The sequence below is a fragment of the Diadema antillarum genome, unplaced genomic scaffold, assembly GCF_040938485.1.
Source record: "Diadema antillarum isolate AM-2024a unplaced genomic scaffold, OU_Dant_1.0 seq00000233_RagTag, whole genome shotgun sequence".
In the NCBI taxonomy this organism is placed as follows: Eukaryota; Metazoa; Echinodermata; class Echinoidea; order Diadematoida; family Diadematidae; genus Diadema; species Diadema antillarum.
In genome coordinates this window covers 826,476-854,073 of record NW_027271282.1, presented here as the reverse complement: position 1 = coordinate 854,073, position 27,598 = coordinate 826,476, and the positions used below count along the sequence as shown (strand labels likewise).

Sequence of the window (27,598 nt, the reverse complement as noted above, 5' to 3'; positions counted from 1 at the left end):
AATAGTGGATTAAAAATGACAAACACATGTGAACTAAAAACTTGACATACTTGAATGGTTAGCATTTAATAGACTACATTGTACAGTGTTTAATGGACTGAAGAGGGGTTGATCTACAGCTGCATGGAGTCACTACTCAGGCTAAGTGTTTCCTGGTTGTCTAGTATTTCCCTTTGAGAAACACAACTAGAATGTATTACAATGTATTATGAATCTACCTCAACCGCAGTCTAATTGTACAAGCCAAATACTCTATACTTAAAGACAATAAGGTCAAACTATGAAAGCCAGGGTGCACCAGGTGGGTTGGGGAGGATGGCCCGAGGGCCCAAGTCATTTAGTTGGCTCTTTCCAGACCCAGGCTGCCCAACCTGGTGTACCCAAATAACTCTCCATTGTATGTTCTGATTTGGAATACTGGTAATGTAATATTATATTGATAAGTTTGTGACTGAAAGCCGAATAAATAAATAAATAAATAAATAAATGAATAAATAAAGATAATAATTAACAATAATAATAATAATAATAACAACAATAATAATAATAATAATAATGATAATGATAATAATAATAATAATCATAAAGCCATGAACCAATGTCATGAAGGTGACATAAAGTGATAATACACCATAATGACATGATGCAGAGTCACCATATCAACACTGCTTCCTAATCCTACATGAATGCAAAAAGCTGAGAACACATCCTTATTTGATGAGGTGAAAATATTTGGCAGCCCTTACATGTATGTGCAGTGACAAAACAAAGCAACTAAAATTAAAATCAAAACCTTTCTCCTTCCTCAAAATATATGGAATCCATTTGTTAGATGACCTCAGACTACAGGCTGAATGGATGAGTCTGCAAATATTCAGAATATTACTTTTCTATTGTAGTCTATCAATTTTCCTGTATAAAGCTGTTTTCATAATGGTGTTACAAGGAGATAATATACACGTATGCCGACGAGAGATATAATTCAATTTGTTTCTGTGGTGTTACACTGGACTGTACGAGGATGAGGTTTGAAGCAAAATCACCATCAAAGATACTGAGGTCTTTTAAAGTCACACAAGAAATAAACTATGAACAAAGTATAGTACAATGTACTAGTACTACAGCTTCTGTCTCCTTTGACTACTTTTTGTGGAAGCATCATCAACATGAAAAAGGTCTTCAGGAAATGCTGTCGACAAAAATTTCATTTCATCTTCATTTCACTTTTCACTTGTTGAAAATGACACATGACATTCAATATTTTTGCCACTTATCCTTGTAATGCCCCTGGAACTTGAAGACTTCTCGAATTTGTGCAGCTTCACCGTTGACTCCAGCTAGAGTCGTAGCTGAGCATGCAGCCACATGCTGCAGCACTTTCTGCTGTCCTTACAGTTTTAATGGCCACCATACACTGTCAGTCAATTTTTCCATGAACAGCCTGAAGAGAGGTTAGAGTCTCAGTGGAGTTAGTTTATAAATCCTTTATCTTTCTTAGAGCTGCTGCAGCTAGACATGTGCAGCGATGAGTGTGTCAAGTGTATACATGTATTAAAAGTGGTTTGTAGTTTGAGTAGTGTGCAGTGCTAGTGGAAGGGTTTATATACATGTACATACACCACGCATGATATGCAAGTCTACTCTGCACAAGCTTTGTAGTGATAGGATCAATTGATAATACACTGCACATTCAATGCGTCACAAAGGTGAAACTGAGCAATCCATCTCGCCTCACAGCATGCACTTCAGAATTTCTTAAATCTATCTTTTTAGCCTGGTCTACACCCACTTTCATTTTGGGAGGAAACTGACATAGACCAGGTTTGCCTGGAAAGTTTCTGATAATTAAAGCCAAAATGCCTGTATCGGGTGAAGCAGAAATCTACACTGTATATTAACAATATTATGCACCAGATCTACAAGTAGAAGCCAAACCAGATGCCACACAAAAGTATCAATAAGTACCTACAAGGCTACATACTATCATAGAGAGACCCCTTGTAGCACAGCTCTACAAAATATCAAAAATTTCTATATTCTACACCAAATTTTATGTCTTGCTCACATGAAATCAATTTCTTGGACTTTATCAAATGTGAAATTACAATCCATAGCGAGCTACTACCCAACGTCCATGTCGCAAAATCTATGTTTTACTTAGACTGCAAAACCGTGTTCATTGCTGCATCAATTCAAGTTGCTTTGTAGTGAGTGCAGCATGTGTATTACCTTTGGTCTCCTGCTATGTCAGCAATCGTTTGTGTTTGTGTGCTGCTTGAGTGTACCGCCACACGAAAGACAGTGTGACTTTTTTAAGTGCAGCAATTACACTGTATAATTCTGGTAACTTCTCCCTTTACTACAGTTGTAGGCGGATAATCATGTGGAGACTATGTTACTGTAGAACGAGGAATGTTAGTGTGCATTTTAATTTCGCAAATTTCGCGAGAGCCAAGTTTCACGAAACAAAAATGCATGCTAAAGATCTTGTCTACACTATATGCATTGAATGTTAGAGGCAACTCACAAAAATTTCATGATGCAAATAAGGCTGCCGGCTCCCAATTGTGAAAAATTTCATGCCGCGTACAATGTAAATATTGTGTTATAGTATTCATCGTTAATTGCTTTCCTCAACTCTGCCAACTTTGCCGCGCCACCCAAAATCAATTCCAGACAGACATTTAGTATCATTATTATACATGTAAACATTAGATTGGATAGACCATTAGACTACATAGAAGAAGTATAAAGCTTATAATGTACGTACAGCTTTTTGACTACAATATCAACACCCCAAGGACAAGGTTCAACGTCTCGTGCCAACGTTCGACCACGCGCAAAAGCGTATCGGTTTCTAAATATAGCAGGCGGTCAAATTTTGGACCTTATTGTAGTCGAATTATGGGCCATTTGCGTTAGTGACAGTTTGAGTTGGACTTGAATATCAAAGCAAGCCGCCCATGATTTCCAACCATAACGGCGTCCAAAATTCGACTGCCTGCTAAAACCTTGCGTGTGGTCAAAATTTGGCACGGGAGGTCTAACCTTACACTTTTGTTTGAATTGTTTGTAAAACTTCATGCCACTTGCCATGCCAATCACATCGTCATTGGAAAAGCCTCATAACAAAGAGTCATAGCCTGTCTATAATGAACAGGTCTAGTCTCTGTCGTCTACAGTACACACCTGGATCAGTTCGGGAAACCCACTCACAAGGGGGGCCCCTCCTTATAAGTAACCCGTCCCCCTTATAAGTAACCCCGTCCCCCTTATAAGTAACCCCCGGGGCACCCCTTATAAGGAGTCTCCACGCTTTTTTGCAATGCAACGCGAAAATGAAAGGACTGCGGCAATTCGCTTGATTATGTCCATAAAGCTTCACAAGTTTCCTAGTTACTCACGAAATTTGAGCAAAATCGGTTCGAGGCATCATATCTAAAATCATGGATTTAAATGCGATGTCAAACGACCCATGCGAATGCTGAAATGCGAGCGATTACTGGCGTGAGTGTCGCCAGGCGCGGCGGCGCGGCAATGCTTGAGTGCAGACGTGGCGACTGAGTACCGTACTCAGTCGACACGTCTGCACTCAAGCATTGCCGCGCCGCCGCGCCTGGCGACACTCACGCCAGTAATCGCTCGCATTTCAGCATTCGCATGGGTCGTTTGACATCGCATTTAAATCCATGATTTTAGATATGATGCCTCGAACCGATTTTGCTCAAATTTCGTGAGTAACTAGGAAACTTGTGAAGCTTTATGGACATAATCAAGCGAATTGCCGCAGTCCTTTCATTTTCGCGTTGCATTGCAAAAAAGCATGGAGACTCCTTATAAGGGGTGCCCCGGGGGTTACTTATAAGGGGGACGGGGTTACTTATAAGGGGGACGGGTTACTTATAAGGATGGGCCCCCCTTGTGAGTGGGTTTCCCGAACTGGGATTGGAATCAGCATACAGTATTCTAAAACTAAAACTAAAAGACATTTAGCACAACAACATTTGGGTAACATCAAGTCAATATCTTGCTCTTAGTTTCAGACGATTGAAATGTTTACCAGTGTTTACTATTATTGTCACCGGCGCACGAAATAGATTCTTGAGATCTACTACTTTTACATAGACTTCATTCGTCGCACTCTCGACCTCTGCACTGTACTGTACACTCCCACTTGCACAGACCGTATTTACTATACGGGGTAACATACTACGCTACGGGACTGATCGTCCAGACCAGACGGCGTATTCCAGCTTTCGGCTGAACTAGAATTGAATTCACTCACCATTTTACGGCTCTTGCTGACAAGTGATACTTCTAGAAACCATTCTACCAGCAGGAGCGTTCATATGATGAAAACTAGCTGCATTTTGGATAGACGCGAAATATTTTTAGGGAAACCACCCACTTCAGGTTGTCGCCTCACCTCTGCTCGTAAACTCGTAGTCTCACAATTACAACACATGAATGCTGTGCTAGCTGCTCTGCTGGGCTACCGCGCTGGGAGACATACAGTGGTGGTATACAGTACATGGTACGTAAATACCACTACGTATCTTATGGGGAGAGAGATGGAGAGAGCGCGCACTCGTAGGTTTGATCCACAGCAAAGAAATGGTCATACTACTGTAGTCTACTTCTCGGGCTTTTGAAAAGCAATCTCACTTTTGTAATTATATATACATTTTTATGTACTCGATAGGTAAGATTATTTGTGTGGTGTCATACTAATGAAAATTTTGATGCAGAAATTATTCTAGTTATCAATTATTGTAAAAAGAAATATTTCAGTAGTGTCTAGAGATACAATCGCACGAAGGGGCAACAGATGGCGACATTCAAGTAATTGCGATAGCTTTCATTGACTACATTGTTGCACGTCCACTACCAGAAAATAGGAAGCGCAGGTTTGTGCTGGCAGGGGCCGATAAACTCACATTTCGTTTTCTTCTGTGCTAAAGCAGACCAAAATGTTATATTCAAATTATGAGAAGAGTGAACTATAAAAGTGAAATGGTTTGATGTTAATTTTTGGCGACACAGCATTTGCTCTAGCGACAATGTATTGTTCCTGTCCTATTTTCTCCAAGGCATCAGGATTATTAGGGTTTAATGTTTGTAGGAAGGTTTTATGTTGGCTATCACAGCGTGCAGATATTTCATGGAAGCAACTGCCGCAGGAGTAAATGTCATGAAACCTAATTTTTACCTTGTTATACAGGAATTTAAGTGTGCAGTCATTATATATGCGCCTAAATTTCTTAACCTGAGGGTTAGGAAGATGCGATGTTTCATACAAGTCGCTGATATTCTGGACATTCGTTTTATATATTCATCTATTTTAATTAGTTATTTTGTCTTTCCACTCACCAGAGACTTTTCTTGTTTGTCAAACTAAAAAAGAAACAAAATAAAAATGAAGTTAATACGATACTTACCAACATATCTCATTAAATATATACGTACTAGACTGAGTCAGATGAATTAAAATGATATGCAATTTATATCCGTACTCGAAAAAGAAACGGGGATATCAAAAAACACCAAAGAAAGGGATGGATACCATGTTTGTATTTTCCTGTAATATCTGTCGTAGAGCTAACAGAGTATAATTTTACACGTCCATAACACACAATTTCTAATTGGATAAAACATTTTGCAAGCACAAATCTCTCTAGTTACGACAAAATCCTGATTCCTGTTTGTGACTGAAGTCTCCTAGATATTATGGTATAACTCCTCACTGCAGGAAATCTTCTTCAATATCCCAATATCAATTTCGAGCGGATTAGCCCTGAAGCAATAACTCATGATGAACTACAAGATAACCATCTACGTATCTACGCGTTTATAATGTGCATCAATATTCATTGTGTTTTTTTCCATTACATTCTTTGTATAATCTGAATCCGTGGAATGGAAATGAACGATGGTAAGTAAACGGTTCTCTTTGATGTTCCTGCTTCGACTGATAATTACTACCCCATCTGTCTGTGCATATGAAGATAAGCGTTTCCATTCAGGGCAGTAAATGGCTATTATGGGAATTCTGATCGAAGAGCGTATACAAGATGTTTCATTAAGGAACTCTTGATGGTGTGGTATTCCTGTTATTTATTTGTTTGTCTATTTATTCACTTGGTTATTTATCTATGTATTTGTTTATCATTATAGTTTCCTTAGTGCCAGTATCTGTATACGGGGTTTCTTCAACAGAAAGTCACTTTATGATCTCCCTCTCTCTTTTTAAAGATATATTTTAGCCAGCTTGTTGGCTTTTTGGCAAGGACAATGTTACTGTATAGCTCGTCTCTATCCTCGATCAGTGCCAATATCTTCACTTTTTAAGTTCAACTCTATTTTCATATTTCCACTTTCTGAATGAAATTTAAAAATGATTGACAATAATACAAGTAAGAATACAATATATAGGCCTATACAACCATGTCTTTTGATTGAATATAAAAAAACACATACTAAACACAAATGTACATGGTCATATCGTGACTAATAACGAAGGTGCCACAAGGAAATAACAGAAATATGATGGGGCCTACACAAAAGCTGTAACGCTTGTAAAACTGTATGGATTCCCAAATTCATAGGCGTGGAATTATACGGAGAACGGATATGTTTATCTTGACCAACTAAAAATTTTACCAGTACAAAAGTCTATATTGCTCAAACTAGACTGTACGGATCTCGCCATGTTTGAAAAAGAATGCTGTATCTAATATATCGTTACCATTAAATAACTTAATGCTGCGAATGAATACAAAAGACTTTAACCTGTGAGATTGTTACAAGTCACACCCCGCTAGCTTTTTAATTTGTCGGTATTCCCCGTGAGAGTGCGTTGAGTTCAATTTGGCCTTGAGATATAGGCCCTATATGATAATTGCTGTCTGCTGCAGTGATATTAATCCAAGCTGCAACGATCATACATATCGAAGCGATATAATATGGAATTTTGATACGGTGACACTATATCACATCATCTGATTGGTTTTATTTGTCATTTTTCTGTGACCTTTTCTGTGACCAAAGTGTGAAAACCATAAAACCTCGCAAATATGTCTGATTTTTGTTAAAATTTCGATTTTCCCCTATTATTTTGAACATGAAGTGGTCCACCCTATGCCCTTCAATTTCTAGCGCCTGTAAGAGAAGACAATAATTATTATATACACGCATACCATCTAATATATGTTTTCATATTATCATGCTAAGATGATTATAGAATTCTCATGGTTAGGCGGCGGTCGGTAACCTATACAGCCAAATGTGAAATATGAAACACAAAGTAGAAATGAAGAAGAATGGATTGCGAGGGTAAAACTGAGAGGAAAGAGAAAATCGCCTATAAAATAAGGTGAAAAAGGAAAGGAGTATGTGAGTAAAATGTGAGAAAGATAGTAAGAAAATAATGGAAACGGGGAAATAAACTCTAGATTATTTTTTACGATTTTTATAAAAAGAGAAATAACAACAGAACAGAAAAGCTGAAATGAAAGGGAAAAGGAAAAAGAATAATGGATAATCATCGGTCCAATGCAAACACATGCTTGACGCGCTCTATCCAGCGGCGAACCTTTACGTACCTCCCCCCACTGGTTCAATTCATCATTTTCAAGATTCTCTTCTCCCCTCCATCTCCGGTGTGAAACCCATGAAGGAGAAACGGTTGCACGAGGTTATGCATGCATGTACGAATGGGTGTACGCGCTCTTGCCGAAAAGCAAGAGAGCTATTGGGCAGACAGCAGCCTGATGCGCTACGCTGCAATACAACCTGCCGAGCGGGAATCAAGTTTCATCATTAAATGGGCGGACAGACGATCGAAACGAGCGATCCTCCGCGCTTTGCTGTAGGTGGCATATCATCCATAAGGTGTTTTCTAGCAGCGAATTATTGCTGGATTTTCGTTTCAGCACGAATGTCAGTGAGAAGTGGTGAAAGTGTTGGATATTTAGTTCGCAATTTTTAAGTTTCACTCATTCTTTGGAGTTGGGCAATGGCGAGTCAGCCTCACCAGGCCCAGTCCTTATCACCGGCGGGATGCAGACGGGCTGCTTCACCGCACCGCCCGCTCAAGATGTCCTCGGATTGGGCTCTTAGGCTGGACAAAAAGTAAGTTTTTTTCCACAAGAACTCATAAATCATTGATCACAATTTCTTTGGGACAGCTCTATCAGTACACAAGGCATTTTTGACCCAGACTCCCAGTTGTTTCCCAAGTTTGAGATGTTTCAACTATTTTCCCCATCCTTTCCCACATCCCTCACACAGCACAGCCACATCTCTATTTCTGGCATCTCACAATATCTTCCATCTCACAATCTCTTCCTCTCTCTGTCCTCATCACTTCCTCCTTTTCTTCCTCACTTCACTTCACTTTGTCTACTCCTCAGTCTAATCACCCCTCTCTCTTCTTCCCTTACCTCTTTCTATACCAAATACTCTCCATCCCCTTTACTTCTGAGGCCATTGTCCTCATCAAGCATTTATTTGCTATACCTATGGTCTCCTGTACCTGGTTCTGTTATTATTTACAGTTGTTTAATTTGTCTTTTGATTGGCAGTTATATGTGATTCTTAAGTTTACTTACACATGAAACAACAATTGATAAATGTGTTCATCTTCATTTTGTATTATCAGGGAGTAATAAAGTATACCGGTACTTGAATTGATCATTTACCTGTTTCAGCTGTATTCGATTAGTTTGTTCAATTGACTTTGTGTTACATTTGAAGAGTTTGTTCGCAAAAACCGATAAGTCCATTTTTGTAGATTTTGAAGTACGGTCTCTGTCATAAGTACAAAATAAAACCTTTTAAATGATATATTGGTCACTATGTATAAAGGTACATTTTTGAAGTTATGGTCAAAAGAAGCGAAAAAGTTCTTATTATTCTCTTTATTTTTCTTGACCTTTAATCGCAAATATCTCCATTTGGCAAATATGGACTTATCGTTTTTTTTTTAACAAACTCTTCATTTATGTATGAAAAGAAATGCAGAAATAAAATCAGTTTATCAAAACCTTGTTTTCTTTATTCCACCCCTCTGTCTAATCCCCCTCTTTCTCCTTCCAGCATCTCCTTCTGCCATTCTCCATCACCTTACCATTCTTATCCCATACCTCTGTCTAATCCCCCCCATTCTCCTTCCCTCATCTTTTCTTACCATTCTACATCACCTTGTCTATCCCACTCATCTGTCTAATCCCCATCTTTCTTCCTCTATTATCTCTTGCTATCATTCTCCACCTTCTTACCTTCTTTATCCCATTTTTCTGTCTAATCCCCACTTTTATCCTTCTCTCATCACCTCCTACCATTTTCCATCACCTTACCTTTCCTACCCCGCTCCTCTGTCTAATCCCCCTCTCTCCTTCCAATCTTTCTCCAATTCTCCGTCATCTTATTTTTCTATCCTACTCCTCTGTCTAATCCCCCTTTCCTTCCCTCGTCTCCTCATACCATTCTCCATCACCTAACCTTCTCTCTAATCCACTCCTCTTCCTAATTCCCCTCTCCTTCTGTCATCTCCTCCTTTCATTCTCCATCATCTTTATACCTTCTCTACCCCTCTTCTCTCTCTAGTCTCCCTCTCCCCTTCTCTTATCTCTTCCCACCATTCTCCATCACCATTATTTCTGAGGCCAATACCCTCATTAATCGTTTGCTTATGATGGTGGTCTCCTATATTTCTGTCATATTTAGAGTTATTTACTTTGTATTTTAAATGGCAGGTGCCCTATCCCTTCTATCTAGTTCCCCTCTCTCCTTTCCTTGCTTCTCCCCCTTTTTTCTATCATCTCACATTCTCCGTCACCCACTATTCACTAGTCCCTCTCTCTCCTTCTCTCTTCTCTTTCTGCAATCCTCCATCACCTTACCTTCCTTATCCCACTCCTCTGTCTAATCTCCTTCTTTCCTTCCCTCATCTCCTACCTCTTTCCATCACCTAACCTTCTTTATCCACCCCTCTGTCTAATCCCCTCCCTCCTTCCCTCATCTCCTACCTCTTTTCATCACTACCTTCTTTATCTGACTCCTCTGTCTAATTTCCCTCCCTTTCTTTAATCATCTCTTCCAACATTTAGCATCACCTCCTCTGTACCATCCCATTCCTCTGTCTAATCTCCCTCTTTCCTTCCCTCATTTCTTGCCATTCTCCATCACCTTACCTTCTTTACCCTTCTCCTCTGTCTAATCCCCTCTCTCCTTCCCTTATCTCCTGCCACTTTCCATCACCTTACCTTCTTTATCCCACTCCTCTGTCTAATCCCCTCCCTCTCTTTCCTTCATCCCTTCACCCATTTGGCATCTCCTCTTCTATACCCCACTCCTCTGCCTAACCTTTCTCCTTTTCTCTTCTCCTACAAATCTCTATCACCTAACCTCCTTTACCTTTCTCCTCTGTCTAATCCCCCTCTTTCCTTCCATCATATTATCCTCCTACCATTCTCCATCACCTTACCATCTCTATGTCCCACTCCTGTCTAACCCCCCTCTTTCCTTCCCTCATACCCTCCTCTATACCATTCTCCATCACCTTACCTTCTTTACCCTTCTCCTCTGTCTAATCTCCTACTTTCCTTGCCTTATCTTGTACCATTCTCAGTCACCTTACCTTCTCTACCCCACTCTTCCTTCTAATTTCCCTTCTCTCTCCTCTCATCTCTTTGCTACCATTCTCCATCACATTATCTTCTCCACTCCTCCATCTGTCTAATCCCATTCCCCTTACCCTTCTCACTTCTACCTCCTGTTCTATCCATACCCTCTCCATTCTTCTTTCTTATTCCTTTCTTCCATTTAACCTTACTCCATTGATGTCCCTTTATGAAATATAAACGTAAATGTATCTCTCACTTTCCTAATGTTGTTGCATTCATTGTAAAGTCATGTTAACTTGTCAATATGACCACAGGTGTATCTGCAAATCTAACCACAACAACAACAACAACAACAAACAACTTTCAAAACAATGAGAAATTCAATTTTTTGACTACTCCTGTTGTCAATGGGTGTTCGTCACATGTACATATCTCTCTCTATGCGCTCAATGTCTTATAAAAAAACAAAGTGCCCATCAACCATGTTTTGTTGGGTGAAGTTACCATCTACTGTAGATTTTCCCTCTATGAGTTTTACTTTTCTTTAGTAGGCCTACACAGAAATAGATTCTGTCTTATTTCAAGCAGATGAATTGATGTTATAGTTGGATGAAACATTTTGTTGATTTACAAATCAATTGAAATTGTACTCTGTGTTAGGAAAACAAAATGTGATGCAGAGATTGTGCATGGGTAACAAAAAAGGGCCCTTTGGGTGTATCGTAACTTTGTAAAAAAGATACCCAGTATGGTTCATACTGTGAAACAGTCTTCATTCGAGTATAGTTAGTTCAGAGATAATTCAGTGCAGTTCAGGTTATTTTGTTTTAGCACAGAACCTGCTTCAGACAGTGGCTGTTCTTCAGCTGGTCCATGCCCGATAAAAATGCATGTACATCATTATACGTTATACAATAACAGAAATAACAATACAAATAACCTCCCCCCCAAAAAAATACATTCATTATCTAGACTGCAGATATCAGTTACATTTTTCATGTTACATCATTTTCAAAGACAGGAAGAGAGCATTGACATCAATAGTTTGTGATGGAAATAAACTGGCTTTAATAGTATACTACGTTTTTAGTTATTATACCTGCTTCTTCAGCTTTTCTTTCTTTTCCTTCAGTAAAGTCTTTTATGTACCCTCTGGTCCATCTTATGATATGTAATTAATTGATACTTGCCATAAAACAATCTTATTTGTTTAGACCTCATAACATTTCTCATTTCCTCTGGTATTCCAACATGACATTTCCATTAATGATCAGGAAGTAAAGTAGTCAACTGTGTTAAACTTTTCATTTTTTTGTGTATCTTCACTCAGGATATATGAAAATGAATAGAATGATATGAAATGAAATATTGTCCACAGCTGTGTCAGTGACTTTGTGCCAACAAAACAGTAGCAGAATTGTTTTAAATAGCTTTAACAATCACTGTTTGATAGATTTTACTGCACCTAGTGTGATGGTTATCAAACAGTCTGACACTGAATTATCTGACACCTGAATCTGTGATACCAGAATACTATTTCATTCTTCACAGATACTCAATACAGCTGCCAGCAAATTCTGCCAACAAATGATCATGAGCATATGGAGCAACGGCCTAACTTGATGTAGAATGGGTATACTCAGATCTCCCAGTATGGATAGGATGTCTCGCTTTGGAGTTAATTGCGTTGTGATTTCATTAGTGAGCATACTGGCTGCACCAATGATGACCCAGTCTTTCCATGTAATCACTTTTTAATGAATTCTCCAAGGAGACAAAATCTGTATGAGTGAAATAGTTTTCTCCCACCCCCCTCGATTTTTTGCTGTAGACGTGAATGACTCATATCTGGTAAATGATAGCACAGAGAAGATATTTTGGACGAGTTTAACAAACCATAGGCCTACATGACTAGACAGTGTACCACCACTGACATACATGCATGACCTATTTTACTAATAATGAGAAGACATTCAATTCTCCAATTTAAGACATACGTTTACGGAGTATAATCTAGTATCAAGTATACCACAGAATATAAACATTGTCCTTCAGTCAATCTTTTAAGTGCCATGGTGCAACCCAAACTTTGGAATACCATAGTCTAAATTGTCAATTCTCCCTATCGCATATATGGCTCTCTGAGTCTGAACGTGTGTGGCACTCCAATTTTTTTCACCTTTAATTCTTGGGATATAAACTTCTGGTTAGGGAACGTGCGATGTGTAATATCTACACTTTTATGCACATTGAACGCTGAAGTACTAACAAGTATTCATAGATCATATCAAAATCTGTCTTATAATCTTGTGAATAAGAGTTTATCTAATCTGTAACTCTACATTTGATAAATGGGATTCTTCTGCAAAGCAGCCCAATGCTGGGCCGATGATTCGAAATGATGAAATTATGGAAAATATCTATGGATGAAGGATGTGATGTGGGTGAAGTTCCCAACAGACAAAGTTTAGTCGCAACACAGACATTCTTTGAAATTGGTTATGAGGTCGATCCATGTTTGCTTGTGCATGACGACTTCTGTGCGTTTTGAATGTACGATCAAAGATCCTACACTCTTATTTCTGCGGCGTCAAAAATAACTCGGAAAGTGTGAATGTATGTGACTCGGAAATGGTGCCAGCTGGGAGTCAACTCTTTCCGAGTGAAAGCTACTCAGACTTCCGAGTCAAATGATTTCACTCGGATTCCGAGTCACTTTCCGAGTCATTTCTGTGGCGTCAAATTAACTTGGAAACTGTCAAATTTGACTCGGAAATGGGGTCAGTGAGGTGCAATCTATTCCAGCAAAACGTCACGGATTTCCGAATCAAAAGATCACAATTTCACTCTGGTACGGTGTTGTTTCCCGCATTGTAAGTAACCCATTTTGGTGTAGTGATAACTCGATTTGGTGTGCACTTTTCTAGAGGAATGCGGAATGGAGGAATACATAGGAGTTTTCATCGGTGAGTACCCACCTCATTCACAACACTCATATAAATAATTGCCTGAAATATGGTCTAAACAGTCAGTTTTATTTAGGGTAAAATGCCGGAACTTTCGACACGGACACATTGACTGGTAATGGCATAGCCGTAGGTGGCCGTACGGTAGCTCGAATTAGCAATCAAGATCGTATGTGTATTTTATGCATGTACAGTGGAGGTGTAGCTAGGTAGGTTCACATCTATTGTAGATTGGTTCTAACGTATAGCATATAGCCCAGGGCTACGTACAAAAGGTACGAGCTACCGTACGGCCGCCTACAGCTACGCCATTACCAGTCAATGTGTCGATCCGTGTTGAAAGTTCAATTTGCCCTAATAAAACTGACTGTTTAGACCATGTTTCAGGCAATTATTTATATGAGTGTTGTGAATGAGGTGGGTACTCACCGATGAAAACTCCTATGTATTCCTCCATTCCGCATTCCTCTAGAAAAGTGCACACAAAATTGTCCATCTTGAAGACAAAAAGTTGCAAGACATCTCGCGGCCGCGGTGGATCGTCGAGAAATGACGCCTTTTTTTTTCGCGGGGGTACTACGTCACATAGGACACATGACATGTTTTGTCCAATTGTAGCGCGCGTATGTCATGTACACCGCACTGGGTATTTCTGATGTGACTCTGCGCAGGTGTAAAAAGTCCGATAACCAAAATGATAACTCGGATTTGAGTCAGAAGTACACGGTTGGTGTTAAATTTACACGGATCGGAGTGAAAATTTTTTGACTCTGATTCAGAGTTGAAATTTTGACTCGGCAGAAATAAGAGTGTACACTATGTCCAGGTTCTTTGGTATGATTTTCGCAAAACCGGAAGTATACGTCCGAAAAGCGATCGATCAGATATCGGTATCACGAGGTGATATCGCTTGATATCAGCTATATGCGACAGAGAGAATTACAGAGTGACTCAGCTACTAACTGCCAGCACCATATGATACAAAATGGATCACAGAAATGAAATTCAAAGGGAATTCATTAAGTCTATTTCTCTTTTTCTCCATATGTATTATCCAAGGGTATTGCCAGCTTCAATTGGTCTCAAGACATTATAGGAATATCAGCAGTGAAATAAATGCAGACAAGGCCATGTTCTTTGTCGATATCTCCCTCAGGGAATGTGAAATTCATTCTTCTCTAAATGAGGCAGATAGGTATTGGTTTTCCTAGCTTATGTACAAAATCTTACTTGATATCTTTTTGCGGATATCCTAGACAGTGGACTATTTAGTCCCATTAATGTATGCATAAGTAAATAGAAACCTAACACTGCTAGACAACAGAACAGGGTCTTTAATGAGTCTGCAGGGGCAATGTAAACATGAATGTGTTACTGTGCTACTAGGCAGGCAGAAAGATTACATAATGTACTGGAGCTGTTAATAATTGCCAGGGAACATGGATGACATTGCTATGCACTGAAATTTTTCAATTAATGCTTTGTGACTACAGGATTGCAATAGAATTGGTATCTATCTTCATTGGCCAAATTTCTTACTAGATTTAAAAGAAGTATCTAATCATATTTGTATCACACTTGTGACCAATAACAGTATCAAATATATACCAATAAGGAGTCAATCTTATGAAACAAATGGTTGGAATGTACACTGGCAGTTTTCAAAGAGATAGCAAAGCAAGCTGTTTGTCTTGGAAATGACAGATAAAAACTAAAGCGAGAAAAAAAAATATGCTGATGTCAAAGCTGAAGGAGAAAATATTGGATAGTGTAAATTTGCTAAATCAAATGTAAACTGTCTCACGTTCAAATCAGTAATTCAATAAATATTTGTGTTTGTGTGTGTGTGTATGTGTGTGTGTGTGTGTGTGTGAAAAATCTTGCAATGTTGATATGTGACCATGTGTCACAAAACCAACATGAAGCTTTGCAAGACCTGATTCTTATGTGAAGCCTCAAAGTAGGTGAAATTGATCAACCTAGTCAATATGATGTATTTTTATATTTTCTGAAAGAGCAGTTCTGTATAATGCTTAAGTTCAGAATCTCAAAACAAAGGGGGAAATGTCTTCTACTTTTTTTTTGCAACTCTTCCAGAACACTTTGCTTTATATGCCAGTAGGCTTTCTTGGATTTACAAATTTGGAGCATTTTCAAAAAAATACTGTACATGCTTTTTACTTTCAACTCAAATGATAATTGAGATAATGATGCTTATGCATTGAAAGATGGTGTTAGGCATGAACAGAATGCATCCAATGAATGTACAAAATAAATTGTTGCTTGATTTGATAATCTCTTCATAGTGATTGCTATAAGTTTTATATTCTGTTATTTGTCCTGTTTATTGCACAGAGCACCACTTGAAAGGCCTCTTTTCTCAGTAAACACTTTTCCAGGGGTGTACACTATTTCCAATAACTTGATAGATGAAGACAGTCAATTTGTAGTGCATTATATGCCATTTTAAAGTATAGAGTCTGCTCTTTCAGAATCTGTCCTTTTAACCAAAAATTCATGTGTGATGAGTTTTTGCTGGTTTTGAGATGCAGGGTCACGTAAATACAAGGGGAATATGGAGCCAAGGGTCATGAGCAGATTACATACATTATAGATTTAAAAAAAACCAACCATACATCAAGCATAACTTTAAAAATGAAAAATAAAACAGAATGCTTATGATGTCAGAGCTGCAACTGGGCATGTTTGATCTATCCATCTACTATTTTGATGATATTGAATTCAGTTCATTCCTTCAACATTGATTATTAATTAATTGTGGGGGTGCTGTGGCTTAGCGGATACAACTCCCGACTCCCATTTGGAGGACCAGATTTTGATTCCCGCCCAGTGCTTACATCCTTGGACAAGATGTTTTTACCCACAAAGTCCCTCTCAACCCAGGTATATAAATGGGTATCTGGCAATGCTAGGGTAATAATAATGGCAGGGCCCTCTGGTAGAGCAGTGGCAACACTGAAGAGGCTACCGTTGGATAAATAGGACGTTGTTGTTGTTGTTGTTGTCTGGTAGAGCAGTACTTAGTAACACTGAAGAGGTTACCCTGGATAAATAAGATGTTATGCTGTTGTTGTTATTATTATCATCATTATTGTTATTATCAGTATTATTGTAGTCATCAAATGCAAACTTGAAAACATGTACATGGAGTATAAAGAAAATATTAACAGAAGTGATATGATGGTGGGAATATCTCAAGTGTGTAATCTCAGGGATACAGTGAGTGATGAGCACTCTCAGGATACCAACCTGTGTACTTGTAATTAATATTCAAAGTTCATGTGTTCCTGTTACAACCCTGACAATTAGATTTCTGCTAACATAAGCTGGTAGACTATAGAAGTACCGGTACATGTAGGTAATTTAGACCTTTCCCCAGAATAATAAAACTGAAAATTTCTTTCTAATGGAACGGGAAATAATGTTAGATTTCCAGTAAATTTTTGAGACCCCCCATAATTGTGTTATAATTGTAATTGTATGTGATATTCCTCTGTACTGTAAGGGAGCCTATTCTTGATCAACATGGGGTTAGTTTCTTATTTCTTTTGTAAAACTCTGAGGTGTGGGTAAGATTTCATACATGCTGTTGGGAGAGATTATTCTTCGACCATGCAAAATGATAATGTAAAAGGAATTACTGTAAAAGTGGAAATTTTTCGCAGTGTTGAAATTTTCGTGCATTTCGCGCAACCCGAAACTAGCGCGAAAATAAAAGCAAGCGAACATTTTTGCTTGCCATATGTTCCAGTAGTCGATGTCTTGATTCCGCGGAATTAAAAACACGTGAAACTCTTCTCAGCTCGCCCAGCGCGAAAAATTAGTCATGCGAAAATATCCACTTTTACAGTATACGACCTTTAAGGTTTGTCTGGCCAGCATAATATCTATGTATTCAGTGGGAGCGTTCCCTCCAGAAGTCATTCTTCTTTAGAATTTATCTACCATAAAAAGTCTGTGGCAACCAAGTTATGACAAGGAGCAATGACCATGAAAGTAATCTCTGACCGACCCCAGTATTCACAGCAGAGGGGATGCCACATGGTTATTGAGACTTACAAATTTCAGTTAAGTTTTCACGATTAGATGGATTCTGTTTAGAAAAGATTGTTCTGGCTGTCAATCTTTGTTTTACAACCAGATTTATGAATGAGATGTGAAAAAGTATGGTTATCAGAAGTTTCTTTGTGGTTTCTATCAACATTGTTAGCTCTTTCAGTCAGATATGCATATAATGATGACCAATATATTTACTTGCATAAATGAATCAAGATTATCATCATTATGGTGGTAATAAACAATTAGTACGGTACAACATTTACCTATTGTCACAAGTGGAAAAGTACGTCGTCATTTATCTTTTTTTCCTAACAATTGTCATTTCAATATTACAATTCTTTTAATGTGTGTATTTGCATAGAGGAAACATTCATGACTGGCTCAGTAAGCCACTGGTATTTACCACACATAGTGCACTTGCAAGTTTGTGTACATCTTCAAATACCAAGTTTTTTTAAGAGCAGAAGAGCCATAAAGTATGATTTACTGGTGAGTGCCAAAGAATGTCTACCAGCAACAATGTTACTTTTTCATGAGGAAATATAGGAAAGATAACATGAAAAGTTACAAATTGGATATTGTACCCAAAAGCTGCTTCCACATGCTATTTTATTGCCCATGAGACACCTGTAAAAAGAGCTTCTGTTTTCCCTTGGAAATGAAATCTCGACAGTGGACTGGTATCCCCTGGTTGTAACTCTAATGGCACAGGCTGCCGTGCCTCATGGATGTCATGAATAAACTTTCATTATGCACCATTAGGCAGAAGAACTATGCCCTAAGACATGCAGAGAGAAAATGATGAGAGATGAACATGGGAGGATCTTTAGCTGATTGAAATGACACATCGGGACAGTGAGATGATTTTTCTGCTCCGGAGACATGCAGATCGAATCTCAAGTCAACACAAGGCTTATCCAGACAAGCCCTGTAGTGTGTCAGATTCTGATTGAATTTGCCTACAACCACTTTTGTAAAATGGAATCATGAGTACACAGATCTCTTGGTGACAAATCAGTACTGGAGGATAGATGAACAAACACATATCACCTGTAAGGCACTTTGTGTAAATATTCTCTTATGGATCTATGTAGAATACAACCGGGGATTGGAGCAGAAAATGAAGAAAAGCAATTCAACCACAAAGCTTCAACAAAAGAAGATCATTTCAACAACTTAGTTTCTTTCATCCAATCGATAGCAATCTGGAATATATGATATTTTGATGCTTCATGTCCTAAAGCAGGAACTGTAAGAGAAAGTGACATCTTTTATGCAATCATAGGCACTGTTATGGACTAGCAGTGATTGTTGTTGTTATTCACAGTAATGTCACTGCTGAGAATGAAAACAAAAACAAGAACAGTAACAAGAACAACAAAAAACAACAACATGAACAATGTCAATGACAAAAACAACAGGAAAAAAGATACATGCTATAATAAGCTGTCCTTATTGCTGCTACAAGCTAATATGGCTCCCCTGTAGTTTACTGTAATTTGCTGTCTTTATTGTTGTACGAAAAGATTCTGCCTTACTCGCCTTTTGCTACAGGTACAGTCATTATCATTTATTTGTAATGCAAATGATCCTTATGTAGTGGCAGAGCTACACACCAACCATTAACACACTTTGCCTCATTCCTTGAGTAGCTGGACAACCATCAGAGTCTCTAAGTCTTCATAAAGACTGGAAGGTCAAGCCCTAATAATCCCTTAGCAAACATGAAGCTGATTTATGCTGTCATGGTAACCAGCCAAGGGTACTCCACAATGATAAACACATGTAGCATTCCCTTTGCACATTGGAGAACAAGTGTTTGTTCTCTCTATAGAACTGTGTCAAAGATGTCAGCATTCAACAGAAGATGTAACACAGAGTGTTGGTTTGGAACAGGAACAGCAAGATAAGCTCTTGATATTGATTGCTGCACAAACAATGGTTTTAAACTTTTTATTAGCCATTATGAAGGATTTATGGGATTGTTCTCAAATTGTGCACATTTTCTTTAATACATGTGTTCTGCTAAATCAATATGGGGTTATATGTATATTTTACAATACATTTTACAATAAAATACTTTTGTGAGAGAAGATGAAAAAATGTCAAATTTCCATTGTTTCAGAGACAGTTATGGGTATTTTGTTTCTCCCCCCTCCCCCAAAAAAGAAGCTTTCATTGTGCGGAAGAGATATTCAAGATGAAATTAGATTAAAACATCCACAATTTTCTTTGCTTGAAATAATACATTTTAAGGAAAAATGGCCTGATTTTGGACACCAAATTGTGACTTGACCTTGAAGCATACAGGAAGAACTTGGTGTGTGCTGCACTTATTTTTGATAAATACATTCACTGTAGGTTTCTTTATCTGTAAATAAATGTACTTTGCAGTAGATAAAAAAAACCCCACACACCTTGGTACTGAACATGCAAGTGCCTTGAATAGCTACAAATGGTTTCCCATGAATGTAATGCTCATTAGTCTTGGTGTCCAAATTGTTATGATTATTAGTATTACTGTGGATGCCGAATATTTTGCGAGATTTTTATTTTCGCGAATTTTGCGAGACGGGTGCTATTCGCAAAATTAAAGACACGCGAAAATATTGACTCTGATCCCGATGTGGATGTGACGTACGTGTGTACATTTCTCTGTTGAGTACTAAGACTCCACGATCGCAAATTCAACCACTCGCGAAATCGTTGGTAATTCCTGATTCACGAAAATTTAGACTTGCGAAATATATGGCGTATAGGCCTGCAGTATTATGATCATTGATATCTTTTTTTCTAGTAATAAGCATCATACCATGGGGTTAGATTAAGGCCTTGTATTTGAAAGAGAGGTATAAAAATGCTGTGGTTTGAAAAACTCTTTGATGATGACACATAAAAGGTAGCCCAAACAATGGCAGTGTTGCACTGCTGCTGGATTATGACATTAGTATATGGTTTGGTTTTTTTTTCATAGTAATGCACATTACAGCTGATTTTTATTTTTGACAAGCAATTCTACCTTTATCTGCATCTTTAAATTTTGCACCTAAAATAACTCATGGAGATGTATCTAAAACATGCAACATATTTGATCCAAAACACATTAGATTTTGACATTTTGCAGATACTGTTTCATGCATTACAGAGATATAGCTGACATCAGAGATTATCCTCAAAACTATGCTAAAGCAACATTTCCAGAAAGAAAATGAATATGCAAGACTGAATCCAAAACAAGAAAGAAACAAACTCTAATTTCAACATCTTTGTTGGATATGAAAGCCTCTAGTAAAAGGAAAAGATGCCCAGAGTAATAAATTCTCCCATTTTTGCCTTCCATTACATTTTCTATGAGCCACAGTGTTTACATCAGGTAGCCATTCTGCTATATCAAGCAGGCACAATGGTATTATTATGGAGGGATAAACTTTGAAAATTGGAGCAAATTCACCTCACTTCCCTTGTGGGTGTAAACCACATTGTTAGCGATGTTGATGCACTCGTTTTGTGACAGGCCTAATTTGATGAAGTGTGCAGCCATGCTCAGCTTCATCCTATTAGCCCTAAAATGGTGCATGGGTTATAAGTAGCCTGGGTATGGCTGACCAGTTTTTTTTTTTTTTTTTTTTTTTTCTGCACACCTGATGTTGTGGCATACCAAGCACTAAGGCCAGCCGCATTTGTGTTTTATCCCGATATCTCACTCTGTATAATATGACTACTTGCATTTGAGGGTATGAGCTGACTTGCTACCACACCAAAATGTAATGAGCTTTGATAGTCATATGGGTATTTTGTAAGATACAGCTGAAAAAAAAAATGAATGAGACAGTTAGGCCTATTAAACAAATTCAGAGTGTTTGACTGAATTTGTTCTGCATTGGGCGACAGTGCATCAAATATTGTAAATTAAAGAACTGTCTGATGTTGAAGTCAGTGCAGAAGTATGATGATATTAGTATTTACAGTTGAACATTAATCTCCAACATAACTTTCTCTGCTGCATTTGCAGTACATGCAGAGGCTAAAGACACCAATACTCAAATCTCCTTGTGTGCTGCTACTTTTTCAAAAGACTACATGTAATTGTATTTCCAAAATTGTATGTCTTTATTGTTATGTGAAATAGAAAAAAAAATAACAGGAATTAAATTACCAAAATCAATCTTACAATACTTAAGCTATAGATTTCAGAGTCAATATACCAGAAATGTCTATCTAAAATATCTTAAAAACAGCCAATCCCTTTTGCATGCAATTTTTTGAAAAATTGGTAAGAACACTTAGGTATTGAAGAAAACACTATTTGGAAACCTGTAAATTTTGAACTCAAGAGGGTCTTTATTTGTGTAGTTAAATTGACCGTTAAGATTTGAATAATTTTTGCGAACATCGCAAAAATTACAAATCTAAATACTAGTCTAGTTTTACAGACCTGTGTGATGCACTTAGTTGTACATGTAGTTCATGTAAGTGGTGTGTTATTATTTGCCATTGATAACAAAGTAAGAGAAGCTAGTGAATTCTTCTTTTCTGACAGCTTTAACATGCACATCTGTTGTTCTAAGTATAAGTATCATATTAAACCACAGGAGGATTAATGTATGCAGCTGTGCCTATAGTACACAGAATACGTTATGGTGAGCGTTTGGTGCATTATTTGAATTTTAACGGCTAACAACCTTCAAATATCACAGAAATGTTATAGATTTACAATAGTCTTGTCATTCTGGTGGAATATATCATGTTCTGAGCTATTTGGGAAGGAATGCAAAAGGGAAGGGCCATACATCTTTAAAGGACACCATATACTCATCATGAACATGCTGATCATCAGCTGCAAACATCAGTAAAGCATGTTTTGATCTCAATTTTTGGTTTGGAGATCACAGATCAGTGATACCATGAGGAGAGCAGGGAATAACATTAAATGTTGCTCCCACACTGCCCTTACATTACATGTTTCTCCGGCCTTAATGTCATAGTCAATTTCCAATTGGTTACCATGCATGTATGAAACAGGACATGGTCAGTATCGTACTGGCCTTGAATCCGTAAGCCCAGTATGTAGGAAACATGGTGATTTCACATCATGCAAGACACTTGCCAGATGACAGCTGGTGGGTGTGTAATGAAAGCCTTGAGAGAACATCTTGCTGCCATGGCAACAGTAAATGCAATGACTAGAGGCAAAGTTCAATGGAAATCGACTACAACACAGAATGACATGGAGAGTGCAGAGTGACTAGGCTCTCCTCTTAGCTGAACCTTTCCTCTGGCTAATGTCTCCAGTGGGTCATGTCTCACCCGACCCGTCGTGCACATTGCCTGTGGTTATTGTGGTTTCAAGATTTAGCAGGTTTTATCGTAATTCCTGGACAGGCATTGCCTTATTGTAGGTAATGAATCCCAAGGAAGGATTAAGCTTTGTGTGTGTGTGTAACATGTGTTAAGAAACACTAACTTCAAGAGAAGATTCAACCCTGTATTCTCGTTTGACACTAATTTCATTTTAAATAGGGATTGCCACTTTGTCTTTTTGCTTTTTGTTGTTGTTGTTGTTGTTTTTTTTGGGGGTTGCAGAGGCTCTATAAACAATCACTTACACAAAGGAAAGACTGTTTTACACGATTGACATTAGAGACATTGGCCCTTAACAAATAAAATGAAACAAAAGAAATGTTTTAATGAATATGTGCAAATGAAGAGAGGAGATGTGAGAGAGAGGGAGAGAGTGAGTGAGAGAGAGTGTAACAGACAACAGAGGCTTGCAGATTTGATAGACTGTTGAATATGTAATGCCTATTTCGTTTTCAATCATGAAATGTGAAGCGTGACCCAATTTCAATCTCTTCATCGGTAATGGTTCATGATATTGAATTAAATGCCTTGGTTTGCCCACCAATTGAAACTGGACAGTCTTGGGTGGAATTAGGCTCCTAGCTTACTATCTGACGTGGACAATTCAAGTCAATTAGGAATTCTTTAGAAACCTGAGCACACCGACATCACTTGATATGAGCAAGAATGTCAGGAGGAAGAAAAGACGGCAACAATCAACTTTAAATAGTGAGAGCTGGGAAGATATAAAGAAAAAAAGTGAAGTATACATTGGCTTGTCAATTTCCTGGATAGTTGGTGGCATACCTAATTTTCATCACTTACTGTCAGATAAATATCAGTTAAAAGATTTTTTTTTTCTCCAAAGGAGGGTGATTTATCAAGATGGATGTATAGAATGCATTTATAAGAGGAAAGAAGAGCAATACAGCAATGGAAACTTGAATGGATTAGTGTTTTGATCATCAGATTGCCATGATGTCTGAGGTGTTTCAAAGTGTGCGTTCAGTAGATATATACATTGCGCAAAATATTTTATCCATCCGATACATGTAATGTTACTTCAAGTGCAGAAATCTTTGTCCTGCACATTGGAGGTATGAAGGTGATAGCTAGAGATCTAGCTTGACATTTGAGTCTGCAAAGGGTTCAGCCTAGAGGAGCACAACAACTCCTGGCTATGCAACCATTAGCAGTTTACCAATCATTGCTTCCTCGTTATACTGCTGTATATGTGATCTCATTCAAATGTTCAGCATTATAGATGGAGATGGAGTTTGGATACTCTGGTAAAATTACAAAACAAAAAAGTAGCTATATTGAAGGATTTAGGAAAAATATCCTGTAGGGCTTCTAATATAGAAGGATACTTTGTCTTGATTTACTTTGTGTATCTTTCAGAAGCCAAGCTGTAGGTTGATATGATTTTATCTGACTTAGATGGGAGTTCCTAGGCAAAGTGTATTTCCATTTAATGTACTTCATCCAGCTGATATTTATAGAAATATTTTGAATCTTTTGATTCATCGAGTGGAAAAAAGAAAGAAGTCCTAGAAATGAGAAAGGAAATGGGAAATTCAAATTAATGGGTCATACCTAATCATGCATGGTGATTGAAATTCATGGATTGTTAAGACTTCATCAATCTTTCCATCTGATGGAATATTTTTCATCAGAGTCTTTACAATTGGCCATGAAGGTGTAGAGAATGATAACATTTATTGTACATTTCATCTGTCTTTGCAAAACAAATCTTTGCATATAACCATTGAAAAATCAACATTAATTCCATTGTTGATTTAAGTACATCATTGCTCATGATAGCATGATGGTCATCAGACTAATTTGGTCACCTACAATGACATTGTTCTTTTGTGTGCTAACTTAAGAAATTAACAAAAGACTATTTTGTTGCAGAATCAACATTGTATGTGTTTATTAGGCCTATAAATGTATTTTTGTCGATGCTAAATTTGTTTTATATGGAATGGGAATGTGTAATCACCCAGCTATAATGTCTGTGTGTGCAAAAATTCCATTGTGCCATTAATGCAGTATAAACACTTGCCCAACTTGGCATATGGTCAATGACAGATATTTCCTTGTAGATGATGCAGTTAGCTATGACAATAAGCCAACCTGATGCTAAATTTGGTTGTCCTTGACAAGTGGTCTTGAGGGTTTATGATACCAAGACTGGTCTAACTGATCATTGTCTGAATGAGATGTCAGGAATTCAGGTAAGGAGTAACATTGCACACCACAAACTACTGTATCTCTATTCTGTCACGACCTACACATCAATGGTGTCCAGACACCAGTCTTTACTTTATGACTTCAGTACAAGGTTGCCGATTCATTGGATTCTGCTGATCTCCAATAACATGGATAGGCTCCAGTGATTTAAGCTCCATGTTGATTCTTGAAGGTCCTTGGATATATCACATGAATTGGTTTTTTGTTCATAATTAAGGGCATAAGAATGTTGTACAACAGGAATGACTTTCCGAGAGAGCAAACTTACTATCTGTTTCAAGTTGAAGTAAGTGTTAAAATGTTCCCTGTCTGAAAGGAAAATTAGAAACAGATGCTTGTCTTTTAGCTCTCTGTATGTTTCCAGATAGTCTCCATCCCTTTGTTAATGTCTTGTTACAAACCCTTTACATCCAAAGAGGTGCTAGGCTGGCATAGTAACTCCTTGCTCCAACTCAGCTGGTTATGTCACAGAGTCGATAGAGTGGAATGTCCTTGTCTATGTGTTTATTGCAGACTGTAGCTTAAAATTTGCCGCAATCCCTCTGTTTATCATAAGCATGGAGTCTCAAAATGAACACAAAATGCTTTGCCAGAAAAATGAGAGACTGTTTCTTATCACACATCTCATCATTTTTTGTGATCAATATTGGCAGTTAGATTGCTTCATACACGAGCTTTCTGGATTGCAAATGACAATTATAGTTCCATTGTTAGTGCTATATAACTATTCTACATAAGACAGATAATAAAGAGAAAATTACTATCAATAATGATGCTGATTTTAACATATTCTATGTGTGATCTGATCTATAGATTGCCATTTTCATAATTGATACAGGTTTGGAAATAGGTCATATATATATGCCATAAATGTGCTATTTGGCTTGATAATGAAAAAAAGGACAAAAACAAACACAAAGAAATCCTTGAATCTACCATCCTTCCATTGATTTTGAAGTACATAAAGCCCCCGTTTCGCTATCATGATCTGGACCCCGATCTGTCCCAATCTAGCAGATCGGGAGAGAGCGGCAAAAGCGTACGGGGATCGGAAGAATCGTAGCAGCAGCGTTTGGAGGTCGGGGTTGGAGCGGGCATTTTTTCAGATTGGGAAGAAATTTTGAACCTGTTCAAAATTTCTTACCGATCTCCCTGATCAAAACTGACCTATTTTGAATCGTACAGCAAGCGGGGAGAGCGTAGTGACAGCGTAAACACCGCGGGATGAACGTAACAAGGTCTTTTTGAGCGTGGTAACATCGGCACAAGAACGGGAAGTAAACTCAGACTCCACCGTGGTCCCGCTGCTGCGCTGCTCTTCCCTGATCAAAAGACGATCTTCCCGCTTTAACGCCGCTCTCACTACGTTCTCTACTCTCGTAGAATCAAGGCTCGTTCCTACGATGCTCTCAGTACGCTTCATTCCCACTTTAGTTACACTGTTTCCGCTTTAGCTACACTGTTTCTGCTTTAGCTACGCTGTTAATTCCTACGCCTTCCCAGACTCAATTACGCACGTCTTCTGCTCTCGCTGCTCTAAAAGGGATGCAGCCGATACGCTGGAAAAAATCGCAGCCAAAATGTCTGCCAGAAGATCAAAGAGATCGAGAGGCAAAACTTTTGATGAGGAGGAGGACATTGTCGCTGCACCTGTCGACGCAGAATATGAAGAAGGAGCTCAAATTTTCGAAGAAGAAGAAAAGATGAAGAAAAAGAATAGAAGAAAGCAGCGGAGCAGCTACCCAAAAGGCGAAGAAAGAGAGACTGCATGTGATGCTAAAAGAGGAGGAAGAAGAGGACATAGTAGAATTTTGAAGAATATGAAATCATCTACAACTGGAGGAAAACGTACGGACTATAAAGGCAAGGACATCAAGAAAAAGCCTTGGAAAGATCAGCACGTCTTTGATTAACAATACATTGCTGTAAAGGTACCGTGAATTGAGGAGCCTCTTCGAGGTCCACAGTATATTTCTTTGATTGTGCATGCTAATAAGTTGACTGACTGAGGATCGGCAGTCAAATTGGGGTACATCGGGCACATCAGGCACTTTTCAGCTCTCTGGACGGGGTAACAGCGTGATAAGATTGCATAGATCGTTCAGAGCGTAAATACAGTGTGCATCGATCGGATAACATCGGCAACATCGCACTGACAGCGTAGCTACATCGTTCTAAAGCGTAACTGCAGCGGCAGAGATTGTAATGTCTCATTCCTGATCCTCATAGTAAGAGCGTAGCAAGCACGTGGTAGTTGTAACTGTAGCCGGTTCTCAGAGAGTTCTAACATCGTACTGTACGTGTCCGATCGACTCAGGTTTTACCTGATCC

The 27,598-nt window shown here is 38.3% G+C and overlaps 1 protein-coding gene across 1 annotated transcript in view; it reads left to right on the top strand.

Annotated features, from left to right (window-relative positions):
• Window positions 1-8,014: 8,014 nt before the first annotated feature.
• Window positions 8,015-27,598, top strand: part of LOC139729288 (rap guanine nucleotide exchange factor 4-like) — a 143,867-nt gene continuing 124,283 nt past the window's right edge. The window contains exon 1 of the mRNA XM_071640215.1: window positions 8,015-8,130. Coding sequence (XP_071496316.1) covers window positions 8,015-8,130 — 116 coding nt within the window. The remainder of the gene's footprint in view (window positions 8,131-27,598) is intronic.